The following is an 18,785-nucleotide window of genomic DNA, read 5'->3' on the forward strand; positions in this document are numbered from 1 at the left end:
CTGGTAAAATTGTCTGTTAAAAGACTGATTTTTGTCATGTTTTTGGAGGCTGACCCTTTCCAGGGGTTTTGACTCTTTTGGGGAAATTATCTACTAAGAGAATGAATCTTTGGTTTTTGAAGATGTGATTTTGGAGGCTAACCCTTTCCAGGGGTTTTTGTTAAAAATGAAGGAATGTTTGGAGGCTAACCCTTTCCAGGGGTTTTTGTTAAAAATGAAGGAATGTTTGGAGGCTACCCCTTTCTAGGGTTTTTTGTTAAAAATGAATGGCAGAAAGATTATCTAGTGGAGACTTCTTGTTTAAAGCCCAAGATGAAGGCTGACACTGACTGAGGATAAGCAAACATGGATCCTAGACTCTGCTAAGGAAGATTGATAAGGATAAGGGTGACAGAGACTGTCCATGTCTCTCATTCCAAAAGGTGTACTCAATGTGAAATTGAGACAAACTTAGCTTGTTTAAAGTCTGGTTTAAATTGGAAGAAAACTCACCAGGGTATGTTAAAAGGTGACTAAAGACCTGTTCCTATGTTTATAAGAAACCTGATGGGTCCTTGTATACAAGCTCAAGAGGAAGCTGGAAATGCTTTTAAGAAGCCTGTGGGTCCTTGTACAAAGCCCAAGAGGAGGCTAATCGAGGGTCATCGAGGGTCCTTGTTATAGCACAATAGAAAGCTATGTAGTTTTGAACTTATTTTGGCTCTAAGCAAATGGGTAAGAGGTTTCACCGGGAATAATTCCTCTTTGGGTGGATGTGTCCTATTTTTTTGATTCTAAGGTTTTTGCCAAGATGTTTCACCGGGAATAATTCATCTTGGGGGTTTGAACTACAGATCTCTAATTAGGAAAGAGCCTTCACCGGGAAGACATTCTCAATCCTAGGTCATATTCCTATAATATATATATATATATATATATATATATATATATATATATATATATATATATATAGTTTAACTGTCCTAGGGTTTATACTCAAACGTAGTTCTAAACTAATATATATACACAGTTTATATTTGACAGTAATTTAAATAAAGACTGTAAATTGAAAGCTTGTAAAGCCTAACCTGGATGGAGTGGAGGCCTTTGAAGAAGTATGTACAAAGCCTTACCAGTAATTGATGGATAACAGTTGAATATATATATGATAAACAGTTAATGGTTTTTGAAAACAGAAGAAGTGAAGATGGACATAGGTCACATAGGTATCTGAAGAGTTTCACCGGGAATAATGCCCTTCAAATACCAGAAGAATGTTTTGAAAACAGAAAGGAGATTTTGAAAATACAATTTTGAAAACAAGCTAAGAAGAGAAGAAGGTGTTGGGACTTACACTCTATTAGAGGCCCACTTGAAAATGATTCACTGTTATGAGGAACAGTTGAAAATGATTGAAATGATATAAGGTTTTGTTGTTTGAAAACCTTAATCGTCTGTTTGATCGGAGATTGAAAACAGTTTTGCAAATTGACAAAAGTCAACTTAATTAAGGCAAAGATGAAATCTATACCTAATTAAGACCTAAATAAATAGGGTTTTATCATAAAATTATTCACAAAGTAATTAGGTTAAAACAAAATTAATATATATATTTTAAAGTATTTAAGAAAACATTTAAAACATACTATTTTAAACCTAATTAAAATACATGAAATAAATAATATTTTTATGATTTTTTTGGTTATTCATAAAATAGGTATATTAAATAACAAGTGTGTGAAAAATGAAGTGAAAATGAATTAATTTGATAGGTGAATTAATTGTGTGAAGTTTGTGAGAAAAATGAAAGAAAATGGGTGTTAAAAAAATAGTTTGGCCCTTGGAGGATTTGAACCCACGCCCTCTAGGTCACACACTCAAAACAAACACCACTGAGCCAACGCGCGTGTGGTGATAGCAAACTGGCTTCAATACAATTCATATATTGCTCAAGTGTATAGGAGCAAAAAGAAAATAAAATCAAAAGGTCTGAGGCGAGGGGGATTCGAACCCCAGACCTTGGGCATGAGGAGACTAAGAGCGCATGTGAGGCCACTAGGGCAAACGATGAATTCGTTTGTAAAACACAAACCATTCAAAATAAAATAAACTTGGCCCTCAGATTTGAAATTTGCGCGCCACCACCATTGTCATCTTCTTCCTCAAGCTCCAACAATTTGAATTTCTGAACTCTCTCAATTCTCAACCATTTGCAACGATATAAAGACCAAACTTGCTCTAAATTCACTCACGATTCTAGATATGTAACTATTATGAATTTATATTAACTATATCTACTGAATTATCTAAAATACGTGAAGAACCCTAAAATTTGGAATTCAAATTAAATGACTATACTGAAGCATAAATGACTGATGATAGAGGGTTTTTAATCCTCTTATGATGCTGAACAGAATGGTGTTGAGTTTTAGCCAGAAAGATACACGAATCAAAGAGGTGGAGTTAAGAAACTTACCTCTGAAAATGAAGGTCGTGAGGATGTTAGAGAGCACCTGGGCTTGTATGAATGATCCCATAAGCTTCCTTGGGACTCAGTGATGCTAACTGAATGCTTATTGTAACTTCAATTCTCCTGAATTGCTCTATGGACCTCCCTTGATTTGAGCTTCAAGTGAACATGGAGGATGATGAATCTGCAGTTACAGATGAGCTGCGACCATCTGGATAGCTCCACTACCTCCTATGGAACGTACCTGGATGCTTGGCTTTGTTGGAAACCTTCTGAATTGCTCTATGGACCTTTCAACTGCAACAGCTCCAAAGTGAGAGCAACAATGGCGTTCCCTCACTTACAGAAGTGATCCAGGTGCTTGGATCACCTCAAATGAACCCCCTTGAGATGTTAGAATGCTTACTTTCCAAAGATAAGCTCTGGTTTGAAGAAAACGATTCTTCTTGCCAAAGAACTTTGAAAAACAATAAGCATGAGAAGAGAAAGAGAAAGCAAGGAATATGGTTGCTTTGGTGTGTTTTTCTACTGAGGTATGCTCTCCTATTTATAGGCAAGTGATTCAGTACTGATTGAGAGTGTGAGCTTTCTTAGTGAGGTGAATTTGGTTTCTTAGCCATGAAGAAATTTCAAAGAATATCCAAGTGTGATCATTGCATTTTCGAGCCAGCTCCCTATCCATTGATTCTATCTGATCTTAGGGAACATTTCAGATACAAAGTGAGCTCTAATTGGTTGGTGAGAAGATTCCTTGGGTGATTCATCAATTTGCCATAAATTCTCAAATGTAATCATTACATAATCACATGTTCTTGTTTTAGGAATCTTCCTCAATTATCATGGCATGGTGAAAATGAATGCATGGCATGTTTTTAGATGTGTTATGGGTCGTGTAGCATCCATAATTGAGGTTATGTGCACAAAATTGCAAAGTTCAAAAATGATGCATGACCTATAGTTTCACTTCATGAGGCCAACTTTGAACAAGCATAACTCCTAGCTCAAAATGAATTTGGAGAATGTTGAACACAATTTGGAAAGCCCTAAACATCTACTTCAAATCATTAGTTTGGAGTTTCTTCAGAATCCTTTGGCAAATTTGTGAAAAATGAGGCCAAAGTTGGAAGAAAACTAGGTTAAAACACTTAGAAAATTTTCTAAGTGTTTATGACCTAAAACTTCAAAATTTCAAAAACTCTTAAATGATTGATCTTTTGAAAAAAGTTCCATTGTAATATGTTGTTTTATTTTGCAAGATCTACAACTTTCATGTTGGAAGTTTTTTGAGTTGTGTAGGTGAAATTTTGAGTTCCCACAATGCCCTCAAAAACCCTAATTCCCGACTTTTTGCTCCTTGAAGATTCTTCTTGAATTTCTTTGGTCAAATGACTTTAATATCCATATATTGATGATATTGATCCTTGAAAGTCATGGTTTGACCAAAAATCTTAAAAGTCAAAGGTAATCCCATACAGTTGACTTTTTCCAGATAAAGTGAGATTTGGACTTTTGTGTAGAATCAAGATCTTCTCCTCAAATGAGTGATGTAAATGGGTTATATTGAGGTGGTAAAAGTTCTTGAATCATGTCTTGAGTTTTGGATCAATGCCTCTGATTAAAAGTCAACTATCCTGGTGAATTAGGTCAAAAAACCCTAATTGTCGACCAGATGAAAATGATGACTGTAGACTTTGAATTGAGGTGTAATGTCCAGTGGATCTTGTTATATGATCTATTTGAAGATGATTGATTTCTCTGAATGATCCCCAGGGGCTTTTTAGGGTTTCCCAAAGGTGATCCCTGATTTTAGTCCTTGATAGGCTCAAAAAACCCTAGTCTGGTGACCTGAGTAAATCTGTATTCAGAGGATTGGGTATCTAATCAATCATAGGTGAGAAAATGAAGCTCTTGAGTCCTATGATTATGTTAGAGACTCATTCTTCTACTGATTGATCCTTTGCCTAAGTTTTCTTGTCTTTGAACATCCTTGATTAAATGCCAGATGAAGAAGTGACTGCTTTGGGCACTAGTTTTGACCTGATGAAAATCCTAAAGATATGTCATCTCAGGGGGGTCAAAAATTAGGGTATGACAGAATGCAAATCGAGAATATTCCACTGTTCCACGTGGATTTTTGGGTGCAAGTTCACAATCTACGTGCAGGGTTCATGTCTGAGAAAGTTGGAAAAACTATGGCTAACTTCATAGGTAATTTTGTGGAGTATGATAAGAATAACAACTCAAGTTTCTGGAGACAATATATGAGGTTACGAGTTAAGATCGACGTTCGGAACCCTCTTAAGAAAAGTACGAGAGTGAAGAATAAAGGCGGTGACTGGTGCAATGTGATATTCAAGTATGAAAGACTCGGTTTGTTCTGCTTTGTGTGTGGTCGACTTGGACACAATGAGTCCAAATGTGAAATCCGGTTTGCAATGGATAATAATGACGGTTCGAGAGGGTGGTCAGTGAAATTAAGGGCGGAAAGTAGAAGAAACAGTGGTGCTACAGTTTCGCGGTGGTTGAAAGAGGAGCAAGGAAGTGGAAGGGGTTACAATGAGGAGATGGAGGGTGGCAGTGGTGTGGATTCTGACCAGCAGCAGCCGCCGGAGATGTTTAATGCGGCTAGGGACAATTTGTCAATCACCATTCATGGCATTAATGAGAATGGATTTGAGGGCTTATCAAATGCCGACATAGTAGTAAGGACTAATTATCAGCATTCATTGCTAGCATCAGGAGTTTCCACACTATCAGTTCTAAAACCAACAACTACTGAAACGGTGCAAACAAATTTTCTAAACAGCCAAAACAGCCTTTCCAATCATTTACTGTGTGTTAATGCAGCCCACATATCACCCAAACTCACGTCATTAATCCACATGCCATTAACTCGAATATTTTGCCCAATAAGTACTCTGAAAGACCCAACAACAATTACCTTTTCTCGTTCCAAACAGACACCAATCCCAACCAATTCCCCCATTTTTCTAGCCAACGTATCTTGCCTCTTTTACATGACAACACTGTGACCACAAAAAAAAACATGGACCTTCCATTAAACTCACATAGCCTTACTACCAAAGCCTCCCCATCTCGTAACCCAACCCGTAAAAACCAGAAAAGCCTGCTACCTCAAACCTCAATCCAAAACCGACCCCTCCAGAGCCAAACTGTATCACACATAATCATTCTATAGTTGTTACTAATGAAGCAAAGGCTATGGAGCTGCAAGTTGAGAAGAAGAGAAGAAGGGAAACTGAGCAGAACAACAATACAAATAATGGAGAAATTAAACAGCATTTTTTATCGGCAGTTCCTGGCAGCCAGGACTGCCAGGAGTCATGATTATTATAAGCTGGAACTGCCGAGGCTTGAGCAACCTGAGTGCAGTTTCGAACTTGCGGCACATAGATCAGAAACACCGTCCAGATGTTATCTTCTTATCAGAAACATTAGCTACGGCGAGGAGGTTGGAAGCTCTTCGTGTAAGTCTAAAATTCGACTCGTGTCTAGCTATAGATGTGGAAGGAAGAAGTGGTGGTCTTGCAGTGTTATGGCAGAACAAGATTAAGTGCAGTGTTTTCAATTATTCTCGCAACTTTATCAATCTAGAGATTGAAGACGAGGTCAGAGGCAACTGGCGCCTCACGTGTTACTACGGCTTCCCGGAAAGAAATCGCCGCCACCTAGCTTGGGATATGTTACGTGCACTGCGGGATATGTCAAGTGATCCGTGGTGCATTATCGGTGACTTTAATGACTTGATGTCCCAAGAAGATAAAAGAGGCTTGCATCCACATCCCAACAGTCTTTGTAATGGTTTCTGTAGTGCGGTGGAAGATTGCGGTTTATCGGACATCAACATCAAAGGACACAGATTCACTTGGGCTAGAAGTAGAGGTACTCCGAACATGGTGGAGGAGCAACTTGATCGAGCTATGGCTAATTTGAGTTGGCTAGGTCGTTTCCCGAATGTGGAGTTATTAAATATATTGGCATCACATTTAGATCATACTCCTATCCTTTTGAATTGCGACCTTGCTAGTAGTAATAAGCGCACATACTCGTTCAAATTTGAGAATCAGTGGCTGTTGGAAGAAGACATTAAAGAAACAATATCTATTGGGTGGAACACAAGTAGTAATGCAGAGCTGGGAGATAAATTAAATAGTTGTGCAGGTGAGTTAAAGAGGTGGAGTAGGGGAAAGAGAACTCGTTTTAAAGAAGATGTGAAAGCCTGTGAAGACGCAATTGAAGGATAGAAAAACACTTAGAAAGAGGGGGTTTGAATAAGTGTAGCTTTAAAACTTGTAAGATAAAAACTATTTGCACAATGATTTTTATCCTGGTTCGTTGTTAACTAAACTACTCCAGTCCACCCCCTTGGAGTGATTTACCTCACCTGAGGATTTAATCCACTAATCACACTTGATTACAATGGTTTTCCACTTAGACAACTGCTAAGTCTTCTAGAGTATCCTGATCACAACCTGATCACTCTAGGAACAAACTGCTTAGACAACTTCTAAGACTTGCTAGAGTATACTGATCAACAACCTGATAACTCTAGTACTTACAAATTAATGTAAACAAATTCTTTTAAGAGTTACAATGCTTCTTATAAAGCTATTATCACAACTGTGATTTTCTCTTAAGTTTAAGCTTAAATCTCACTAAGATATTACAACAGCAATGTAGTGAGCTTGATGAAGAAGTTTGAGAGCTTTTGAATTTGACAGCGTTTCTGTATAATGCGCAAGTGTTGTTTTTAGCTTCTCATCAGAACTTCATATTTATAGGCACTTGAGAAGATGACTGTTGGGAGCATTTAATGCTATGCGTAATCCGTACAGCATTGCATTTAATGTTTCACTCTTTTGTCAACTACCTCGAGCCTTGTTTCCGCTGTGTCTACTGACATTGCCGTAAATAGCTTCTAACGTTCCTTTTGTCAGTCAGCGTAGCCTGCCAGTCTAGTACATGCTTCTGAACTGATGTTTATGTAAACAACGTTTGAATGTCATCAGAGTCAAACAGCTTGGTGCAGAGCATATTCTTGTCTTCTGACCTTGAAGTGCTTCTGAGCGTGATACCATGAGAACTTCAGTGCTTCTGCTTCTGATCTCAAGTTCTTCTGATGCTTCCATAGACCCATGTTCTGATTCTGCTTGACCATCTTCTGATGTCTTGCCAGACCATGTTCTGATGTTGCATGCTGAACCTTCTGAGTCAGTGCTTCTTGCGCTGATTTTGTGCATACTCTTTATATAATTCCTGAAATGGAAATTGCATAGTATTAGAGTACCACATTATCTCATACAAAATTTATATGCTTGTTATCATCAAAACTAAGAATATTGATCAGAACAAATCCTGTTCTAACAATCTCCCTCTTTTTGATGATGACAAAAACATACATAAATGATATGAATTTGCGATCAGAAAAGACAGACGGCTAAGGACAATTTCACAGCTATAGCATAAGCATATAGACATTGTGTGAATATGTCCCCCCCTGAGATTAACAATCTCCCCCTGAGAAAAATAATCCCCCCCTGAAATAGATACTAGAAGAATTTTATAAATAAAAGACTTCCCTGAGTATTTTAGTTGAGACTTTCACATATGCTTAGATCTTCAGACTATTCATAGCTTCTGATTCTTGCTTCCATAGGACGGCTTCAGAACTTGAATTTCTTCAATCTTCAGAATATTCATAGCTTCTGATTCTTGCTTCCATTGGACAGCTTCAGAGCTTGAATATTTTCTTGAATCATTGCATGCTAGATTGTATCAGAACATTGTTGAATGTACCAGAGCATCATCAGAGCATCTCTACATCCTGAAATATTACAGAATAAACTAAACGACAAAAGTCAGCATGAATGAATCAGAACATAGAATATGTTTCAGAACATATAGTATGTATCAGAGCAAACAATCATAATGTTTCAGAGCATATTTTGTAACTAAAAACATGCATCAGAACATATAATGAATAAGAATGAAAGCATATTCTATCATCAGAATATCAGAACATTCTTCCTTCTTGCTTCTGATCTTGAAGCTTTTATAGCACTCAGCTTGCTTTAATTTCCTTGAGCTTGATTCTTTATAGAATTGCTTTTCCTCATTTCCTTGCTTCTCATGTTGAGCTTTAAAGAGGATCTTCAATTCCTGCAAGACAACACTTAAAGACATAGAACTTTGCAAGTTCTGTTAGAAATGTGGAGCCTTTCTCCCAGCAACTGATAAAATAAATCAGATCATTTATCACATTTTTCTCCCCCTTTTTGTCATAACATCAAAAACACAAAAGATTCAGATGAAAAAACAAGACAAACACTTAGAATAAAAGGATAATTTCATTAAGCACGGGAAAAAGATTGTCAGAAGTACAAGAGGGTAAGGGAAGATGCATAGAAAACAGATGCAGCAAAACAAAAGAAAACAATCTAGGACTCAATGACTAAGATGACCCTAGCTTTGACATGATTTTGGCCAGCAAATCATGAATCCCATTGTTTCTCTCATTCTGCCTCTCCATGAAAGCACGAAACTCAGCATTGATCGTTCTCTGCTCATCTTGATTCTTCTGAATGACTTCTAAAGTCCTTGCAAGACGGGAAGGTTCATCAGAAGAAGCTTCACAACTTCTTTCCAGAGGGATGGCATTCTGATCCGCAGCTTCCATAGTCAGATCATATGCAGGATTTTCCTCAACAGGAATAGCTTCAGCAACATGATCTTCAGCATCTGCTTCTTCCATAGAAGCATCTCCATACTTTGCAGCAGGAACCTCAGAATCTCCATTCTCAAGAGCCTGGAGAATGGCAGCAAGATTCCGTGGAGCAGAAGGACCTTCAACTTCTGGCGGGTCAACAACTTCTGGAATGACCAAGCTTGGGTCTTCCTCAGAAGGATTTTCCCTCAGAAATTCAAAGAGTGTCCTGAAGTCTCCAAGCAGAACAGGATATTGAGGTCTCTAGACCACAATCTCCCTGCAAGGGTTAGCTTCCATTGCAGCAGCAATTCTTGCTTCTTCTAGCTCATCCACAAACCTCTTCTCCTCAAGAGCTCTCCTGTTTCTGATGAGGTGACAGTAGATACCATTATCACCTTCCAGAAGATAACCAGCATAACCAGGGGCAGCAGCCACTAGTCTCTTTTGAACACCCATAGCTCCTACTTGAAAATCCTGGCGAAAGCTTCTCCAGAGGTTTCTTGTAGAAACATCATCAAGACCATTGAAGAAGGCATCCTTCAAAAGGTCCAGCCTGCTTATCACTTCATTTCTGAACAACTCCAGGTAGATATGGGGTTCAGGTTCAGGTGGGTTGAAGGTGAATTTGTAGTCAGGGTAGAAAAGGCAGTAAGGGTTGGATTTTCTGGTAGAGAGAGGATGGGATAGAGAAGATGGAGGTGCAGTGTTTGAAGAATATGGGATATCTGTGGGGATGATTGAGGATGAAGGAATATCTGTGATGGGAGTTTGTGAGGTTGGAATAATTATGATGGGGGTTGATGAGGAGGGAATTTCTATGATGGGAGTTGATAGGGATGGCATATCAGAAGGAGTTGGGGGATGGATATTTAGTGGTGTAGGGTTCAAGACAGGAGTTGAAAGAGATGGTGGAAGAGGATTTGGTATGGTAAAGGTGTTATGTGGTTTAGAAGGAGGTTGTTGGGTAGAAGTTTGAGGTTCAGAAGGAGGAGTGAAAACATGCCTGGTGACATTGGCAGGTCTAGAAGCACGAAGAGATTCTCTGATCCTCTTCTGCTGATATTCTGGAGTGTTAACCTTATTAGGATCATAGGTGACCCTCTGCTTCTTTGCTTTCTTGGCCTCATCTTCTTGAGCCTTTCTTTTTAGCCTTGCTTCTTGTTTCTTCTGATCCTTCTTCTGAAATCATCTAGTGACAGAAGCACTCTACCACGAATCCATGCAGGATCAATGTCAGATTGTTTCCTAATAGAATCTTCCAAGTGGTGCTTGACAGCCTTGTGAAGTTCTAGATGAAACAAGGTGGCAAAACCTTCAACAGGAACTCTCCTAGACAGAATATCTTGAAAGCTTGTACCAATAGAAGATACCTTCTGGATGAGATCAAGTCTGAATAGATCAACACCGTTGAAGATAGGACCTTGAACAACTCCAAGAAATTGGGACGCTCCAATGGTCCTGATAGAATCCAGCAAATTACTTTAAGTCAGAATGTCAGATATCATTCTGGAGAAAGGAATAGCGTTTCTTGGAATATGAGGACATTTCGCCCTTTCTTCCTCTCTTGTCTCTACTATAGAAGTCTTCAGATTCTCAAACAGAATGTGAGAGATGTTGAGTTCCATCTTTCTGCCAATGCAGAAGAGAGTATACTTGTGATCAGGACTGATGTAGGAGGAGGAGGAGAATAACTGCTTCCTATGGTGAAGAGAACCCATGATAATCTCAGCCCACACTTGATAAAACGGCCTTAAAGTACCAGTTTTATGAGATTCAATCCCAATAGCATAAGAGATTTGTTGTTCAACCTGAAACCAGTTAACCCTTCCAGGTTGAGGACCGGTGCAACCTTCTTCGTCATCCAGGTTGTATAGCTTCCTGATTAGATTTTCAGTGAAAACAACTTCATTCCCTAGCACGATGGAAATGATGGCAGTTGGGGTAACCGTTGCATGAACCCAAAAGTCCTTTACCAGTTCAGGATAAATTGGTCCAACCAATCTATCAAGATAGTTTGACCATCCTTGTGCTAATATCCTTGCGTCACACTGGAAACCATTTGCTCTTAGGTTATCGAAGTCCACAGCGGACTCGCATAGCACTTCCAGATCATCAGTAGGAATCAAGCATGTCTTTAGAGGAGCATACCCATACTTTCTTAGAAGAATCTGAGTAGAAGTAAGTCTTTCTGCTGGGCTTGATGAACTTGATGATGAATACATGATGATTTTCCTGGTTACAGATCAAAACTAGGGTTTGAAAAAACGAATGCAAAGAGAGAGACACACAAATGGAGAGAGAGCGAAAAAGATGAAATGAAGATGAAGCGGGTTATTTAAACAGTTTGAATGAAGGAAAATAATAAAAAAAAATGTTTAAATGAAATGATTACAGAAAAATATGACATCAATATGCATTTAATGAGAAATGACGTTAGGAGAGATAAAGTGACAAAATAAAATGATTTGCACAGTTACCTAGGGCGGCGTCTCCTCAACTGCACGCATGCTTGTCAAAAAATAGTGAACACGTGTTCATGTTCTGGAAAGAGTGATGACAGCTGTTTTGCTTTAAAAGAGCTTCTGAATCAACTTAGATAATGAAACGTTAGTAATAACAGTATCAGAACTTCTAATTGATCATTATCAGAACTTCTTATAACCACTAAGTCCTAACACATTTCAGAAGATATTCATATAAAGATCTTCTCATCTTCTCATTCTGGGCATAAATCCATACTGATATTCTTCAGAATGAACATAAACCTATCTTCAGCAAGGGGTTTTGTAAAGATATCAGCCCATTGGTGGTCTGTATCTACAAAGTTCAAAGAAAGAACACCCTTCTGAACATAGTCCCTCATAAAATGATGTTTAATCTCAATATGTTTAGCTTTTGAATGTAAGATAGGATTCTTAGATAAACATATAGCAGAAGTATTATCACAGAAAATAGGAATGTTACTCTCATATATCTGATAATCTTCTAGCTGACTCTTCATCCAGAGCATTTGTGTGCTACATCCAGCAGCAGCAACATATTCTGCTTCTGTCGTTGAGAGAGCTATGGTAGCTTGCTTCTTGCTGTACCAGGAGATCAGATGACTTCCAAGAAATTGATAACTTCCAGAAGTACTCTTCCTTTCAAATCTATCTCCAGCATAGTCAGCATCACAGAATCCTACTAAATTGTATTCTTTAGATCTTCTGTAGACTAAACCAACATTAGTAATACCTTTCAGATACCTCAGAATTCTCTTAACAGCAGTTAAGTGAGATTCTCTAGGATCTGATTGGAATCTAGCACACAAACAAACACTAAATAGAATGTCAGGTCTAGAAGCAGTTAAGTATAGAAGAGATCCAATCATACCTCTGTACAACTTCTGATCTACCTTCTTACTTACCTTATCCTTACCTAGAACACATGTTGGATGCATAGGAGTTTTGGCTTCTTTGATTTCAGAAAGATTAAACTTCTTCAGAAGTTCTTTCACATACTTCGTTTGATGAACATAGGTTCCATCAGAAGTTTGATTGATTTGAATCCCAAGGAAATACTTGAGTTCACCCATCGTACTCATTTCGAATTCAGCCTGCATAGACTTAGCAAACTCCTTTCCAAGTGAAGCATTAGATGTTCCAAAAATAATATCATCAACATAAATTTGACAAATTAAAATGTCCTTCTTAGATGTTTTACAGAACAGAGTCGTGTCCACTTGTCCTCTAGTGAAACCATTGTCCAAGAGGAAAGAACTTAATCTTTCATACCAAGCTCTGGGAGCTTACTTCAATCCATACAATGATTTCTTATGTTTGAAAACATGTTTTGGAGACTTAAAGTCTTCAAAACCAGGAGGTTGGTGGACATAGACTTCCTCATCTATATAACCATTTAAGAAGGCACTCTTAACATCCATCTGATACAGAGTGATGTTATGCTGACTGGCAAAAGAAATCAATAAGCGAATAGATTCTAACCTGGCCGCTGGTGCAAAGGTTTCTGTATAGTCAATCCCTTCTTGCTGACTATATCCCTGAGCCACCAGTCTGGCTTTGTTTCTTACCACTTCTCCCTTCTCACTAAGCTTGTTTCTTAACACCCACTTAGTACCAATGATGTTGAATCATTTTGGTCTAGGAACCAAATCCCATACATCATTCCTTGTAAACTGATTTAGTTCTTCTTGCATGGCAATTATCCAGTCTGGATCTTCTAGAGCTTGGTCAACAGAAGTTGGCTCGATCAAAGAAACGAGACCTAATTGACATTCTGCATTGTTCTTAAGGAATGCTCTTGTTCTGATGGGATCGTCTTTCTTTCCAAGTATCACATCTTCTGAGTGAGCTGAAATGAGTCTAGAAGATCTTCTGACTGTTGGCTCTTCAGAAATTCTGAGATTCTCTAAAGAAGCAGCAACTTGATCTTCTGATCCATTGCTTCTGAGACTTTCAGCTTCTAGAGCTTTGCTTCTTGGTTCTACAGCTTCTGATATGTCAATATCTATATCTGCAAAATTCTCAAACTGCTTTGGCTTTTCAAGACCAAGCTTATCATCAAACCTGATATTGATTGATTCTTCTACAACCAATGTTTCAGTATTGTATACTCTGTAGCCTTTAGAGCGTTCAAAATATCCAAGAAGAAAACACTTTTGTGCCTTAGAATCAAACTTACCAAGATGATATTTAGTATTCAGAATAAAGCACACACATCCAAAAGGATGAAAATATGAAATGTTGGGCTTTCTGTTCATCCACAATTCATAAGGAGTCTTATTTAGAATAGGTCTTATAGAGATTCTATTCTGAATATAACATGCAGGGTTTATTGCTTCTCCCCAGAAGTGCTTAGCCATATTGGTCTCATTGAACATGGTACTGGCCATTTCTTGCAGAGTCCTATTCTTTCGCTCTACAACTCCATTTTGCTGTGGAGTTCTAGGGCAAGAGAAATCATGGGCAATACCATTTTCTTTGAAGAACTCCTCAAAGAATCTGTTCTCAAATTCATCACCATGATCACTTCTGACCTTTATGATTTTGCACTCCTTCTCAGATTGGATCTGAGTGCAGAATTCAAAGAACACTGAATGAGACTCATCCTTGTGTTTTAAGAACTTTACCCACGTCCAGCGGCTATAATCATCCACGATGACTAATCCATATTTCTTCCCTCTGATAGATGCTGTTTTGACTGGTCCAAACAGATCAATATGCAAAAGTTCTAACGGCCTTGAGGAAGAGACAACATTCTTATATTTGAATGCAGGTTTGGAGAACTTGCCCTTCTGACATGTTTCACAAAGAGCACCTGATTTATATTTCAGATTTGGGAGTCCTCTGACCAGATTTAGTTTGTTAATCTGAGAAATCTTTCTCAAACTAGCATGTCCTAATCTTCTGTGCCAGACCCATTGCTCTTCAGAAACGGACATAAGGCAAGTCACCTTCTGCTTCTCAAGATCTGAAAGATCAATCTTATAAATGTTGTTCTTTCTCTTGCCTGTAAATAGGATTGAGCCATCCATCTGACTTACAGCCTTGCAAGACTTTTGATTGAAGATTATATCATAACCATTGTCACTTAATTGACTTATGGACAATAAGTTATGCGTTAATCCTTCTACAAGAAGTACATTAGTTATGGAAGGAGAGTTACCAATACTTATAGTTCCAGAGCCAATAATCTTGCCCTCCTGATCTCCTCCAAACTTGACTTCTCCACCAGGTTTAAGCACCAGGTCTTAGAACATAGACCTTCTTCCCGTCATGTGTCGCGAGCACCTAGAGTCCAGGTACCATGACATTTTGTGCTTTGACTTCTTTGCAGCTAAGGATATCTGCAACAAAAATTATCCTCTCCTTAGGCACCCACAATTTCTTGGGTCCTTTCTTGTTAGTCTTCCTCAAGTTCTGATTGAACTTGGGTTTAGCATAATAGTTAACAGGAGGAACAGCATGATATTCTTTAGGTTTGACAGCATGATATTTCTTAGGTTGTTGTCATACCCCAATTTTTGACCTAAGATACCACCTCATATCATTTGCATATGCATCATTTGCATCTCTAACAAATTGCATAGCTTGTGTTTGCTACTTGTGCTCAGCAAGGTTTAATCAAGAAATTATTCATCAGTACAAGTAACAACCAATTAGGGTTTTGTTCCCCCTTCATCTCAAATGAATCATCTTCATCAACAATCAACATTTGGTCCTCAGAGATTCATTTCAACAAGCTCAAAGACTTTGAATCAACCAGATTAGGGTTTTGACTAAAGACAGTATACTCCTGACTTTTGCTCAGGATTTGACCTAATGACTTGGGACATGACCTCAAGACCCCAAGTACATCATTTTGACCTAATTTATTGGTTCAAGACATCCCTCAGATTAGGGTTTTTGAGCTATCAGGGACTGAAATCAGGGATCACATTTGGGAAACCCTAAAAATCCCCAGGAAGTCAATCAAAGGTTTCAATCATATTCAAATAATCCCTTTGGAAACATCCAATGGAAATTACATCTCAATTCAAGATCCACAGTCATCAATCTCATCAGGTCGACAATTAGGGTTTTTTGACCTAATTCACTGAACAACTAACTTTTTAATCAGGACATGGTGTCACAACTCAAACTATGATTCAATATCCTCCAATGCCTCAATATTATCCATTCATACCATTCATTTGGTGAGGATAGCTTGGTTCATTTGAAATCTCCAGAAACGCGATTCGTTTGAAAAAGTCAACTGTACAAGATCACCATTGACTTTTTGGAATTTTGGTCAACCATGACTTTTGAAGTTTCCAATCATCAATATATGATATATGAAGTCATTTGATCAAGAAAAATCAAGAAAATCAATCAAGAATCAAAAAGTCAAAGTTTGACTTTTATACTTAGAAAAAATTCTAAGTGTTTTTCAATGGTTTTTTCCAAACTTTGGAAGAGAATAACTCAAAATTTCACCTACAAACTGAAAAAAACTTCCAACATGAAAGTTGTAGATTTTGATCCAATGAACAACTTTGTCACAAATAATTTTTTTCCAAAAGATCAACCATTTAAGAGATATAGAGCTTCAAAGTTGGTATCTTTTGAAAATTTCACTTAAAACCTCATTTTCTTCAAAGTTCATGGATCTTTTTCACCCATTTCCTTAAAGGTCTTGAAGAAACTTTCAACTAGGGTTTTGAAGTGTGTAACATGAGTTTTCCAAAATGTCCAAGAGCATGAAAAAATATGGAGTGTAGCTATGGTTTTGAATTTTGACATTAGTGAACCTTATGCTTGAATTTTCACCATTTTTTCACTAAGTTTCAATACTACATGACATATAATGCAAATAATGATGCATCAAGGCAATAATTGATAGATATTTTTGATTTGAAGATCAGAATGGAAGAGGATAAGAAGCTTGAGATTTAACCATGGTTTAGTCACTTTTAACCATTTGCATTTAATGTGAAAGATTCCATTTTATCTCTTAAGCCAAATCATCATTCTTGGATCAACTTGCAAGAGCTTTGAGTTCAGAATCCTTGGCCTATAAATAGAGGTTCAAATCATCTTCAAACTCACACCAAAACCTCATAAACATAGGTTTTCTCTTCCTTTCTTAGAATGCAAGTTTCATGGTTTTCAAAAGAGGTAAAATTCTCAACCTCTAAATCTTTGAAGTTCTAAGTAAAGTGATGCTTCTAACACTTCCCAAATACCATATGGAAGTTGTTTGAACCTTTGAAACCTTCCAAAAACATCAAAAACTCAGAATCACTACCTCACTTCCCAAATATGCATAACACTAGCCTTATCATGCCAAAATCCATTCTAGCTCATCTCTGTCCAAACTAACACTTCCAACACCTCATATATATCACATATGAACTATCCCAACACTCATCATCAACCAAAAACTTCAGAATCATCAAGCTCGATTCACACTTGGTCCTACTGCAGATCGGGTTCCACCAACTGATCCAGATGTTTTCAATCCACTCCAAGCATTCAAACACCTTCCCTAAGGTCCATTGAAGCTATCCAGATCATCAAACAACTTCTGTAACACCTCTATTGCAGGATTCGATTCTCAGTTTGGCCGTTTTTGAAGGTAAGTGCTATCAACTTCAAACTCATACATACATGCATCATAAATGAAAAATTGAGTTGCTATCTTGTTTCTGCACTATCACTGATCAATAACCCTCAATCAATTTCACAATTCATCAATCATGCACGATTTCATGTTCAAATTCAGAATTAGGGTTCTTCGTGTTCATCACAAAATTGACCCCCTTAGAGCAAAAATAAATGAATTATGAGGACACTATCATGATCCTTGTGAAAAACCGAGTGAGATAGACCCTTTACTTGATCAAAACCACACAGATTTGGAGATTTTCAAAAATCAGTTAGGGTTGTGTTCTTGGCGCGTTTTTTGGTTTGAGAAATTCAAATATTTGTTTCAAAATATATTCAATTGAAGGCGTATGTATTAAAAGCCACAAGCGTGGCTCAGTTGGCAAGTGTTTTGGTTGGTGAGAGAGAGGGCGTGGGTTCAAACCCTGGCAGGACCAAACCATTTTTTTTACAACTATTTTTCTTCAATTTTTTACATAACTTCATCAATTAATTTAACCAATCAAATTAACTCATTTTAATTTCATTTTTTGTACACTCCTCATTTAATATATATATTTTATGAATACCAAAAAAAATCACCAAAAAATATCTATTTAATACATTTTTAAATAGGTTTAAAATGACATGTTTTTAAGTGTTTTTAAATACTTTAAATATTGTTTTTATTTGATTTTTCAAACCTAATCACTTGTAAATATTTTTTGTGATCAAACCCTAATTTTTTAGGTCTTAATTAAGCTTTAAAATTTGTTTTTTAACTTAATAAAGGTGACTTTTGTCAAAAATTCAAACCGTTTTAAAACAAACGATCACAATTTTTCAAAATGATAAACCGTTTCTTTTTGGTTTTTCTTTTCAAAAGAAACTATTGATTAAATCTTTTTGGATTGATCAATTGATTTTCAAACATGGGCCTCCATGTAGGTATAAGTCCCAAGCCCCTTTTGTACATACCCTTCCTTTTTTGTACAAAAAACTTATTTTTAAAACAAAACTTTCAAACAGTTTTTCAAACGACGAAACCTTGCGTCTGTTAATAAAACAATCAACCATGTTTTATGAAAATAAAACAGGGGCCTCCACATAGGTATAAGTCCCATTCCTGTACATGAAATTAGGTATTTCATTGTACACACACCTTTTTGTATATATCTCGTTCAATTTGTTTTTTTAACTTCGAACAACAAATCAAAAAATGAAGGTTTTCTTTAAATCTTCCCAAAAATACCATGGGCCTCCATGTAGGTATAAGTCCCAAGCCCCTTTGTAAATACTTGTTTACATAGCTTTTGAATAAACTCAAGTGGGCCTCTCCCCGAGTATAAGTCCCGAGCCCCGTGTATACAAATGGATCGTGCTTACAGGTATATTTCCTTCATAAACTCCATTATATACACATTCTTTGTCATATATATGTAATTGTTCATACTTGTTCATGTACTTGTTCATGTTTGCTCGTACT

At 37.3% G+C, this 18,785-nt stretch overlaps 1 protein-coding gene across 1 annotated transcript; it reads left to right on the forward strand.

The window, feature by feature from the left end:
* The first annotated feature begins 5,793 nt into the window (after positions 1-5,793).
* Positions 5,794-6,714, forward strand: LOC131640322 (uncharacterized). The gene has a single exon (XM_058910734.1). It carries the CDS (start codon positions 5,794-5,796, stop codon positions 6,712-6,714), a length of 921 nt encoding a protein of 306 aa, XP_058766717.1.
* Positions 6,715-18,785: the final 12,071 nt, after the last annotated feature.

The sequence above is a fragment of the Vicia villosa genome, unplaced genomic scaffold (genome assembly GCF_029867415.1).
Source record: "Vicia villosa cultivar HV-30 ecotype Madison, WI unplaced genomic scaffold, Vvil1.0 ctg.003058F_1_1, whole genome shotgun sequence".
NCBI classification, from domain to species: domain Eukaryota; kingdom Viridiplantae; phylum Streptophyta; class Magnoliopsida; order Fabales; family Fabaceae; genus Vicia; species Vicia villosa.

What these genes read in the sequence shown, in the direction of transcription:
- LOC131640322 (XM_058910734.1), top strand. Translation starts at nt 5,794, where the DNA reads ATGATTATTATAAGCTGGAACTGCCGAGGCTTGAGCAACCTGAGTGCA.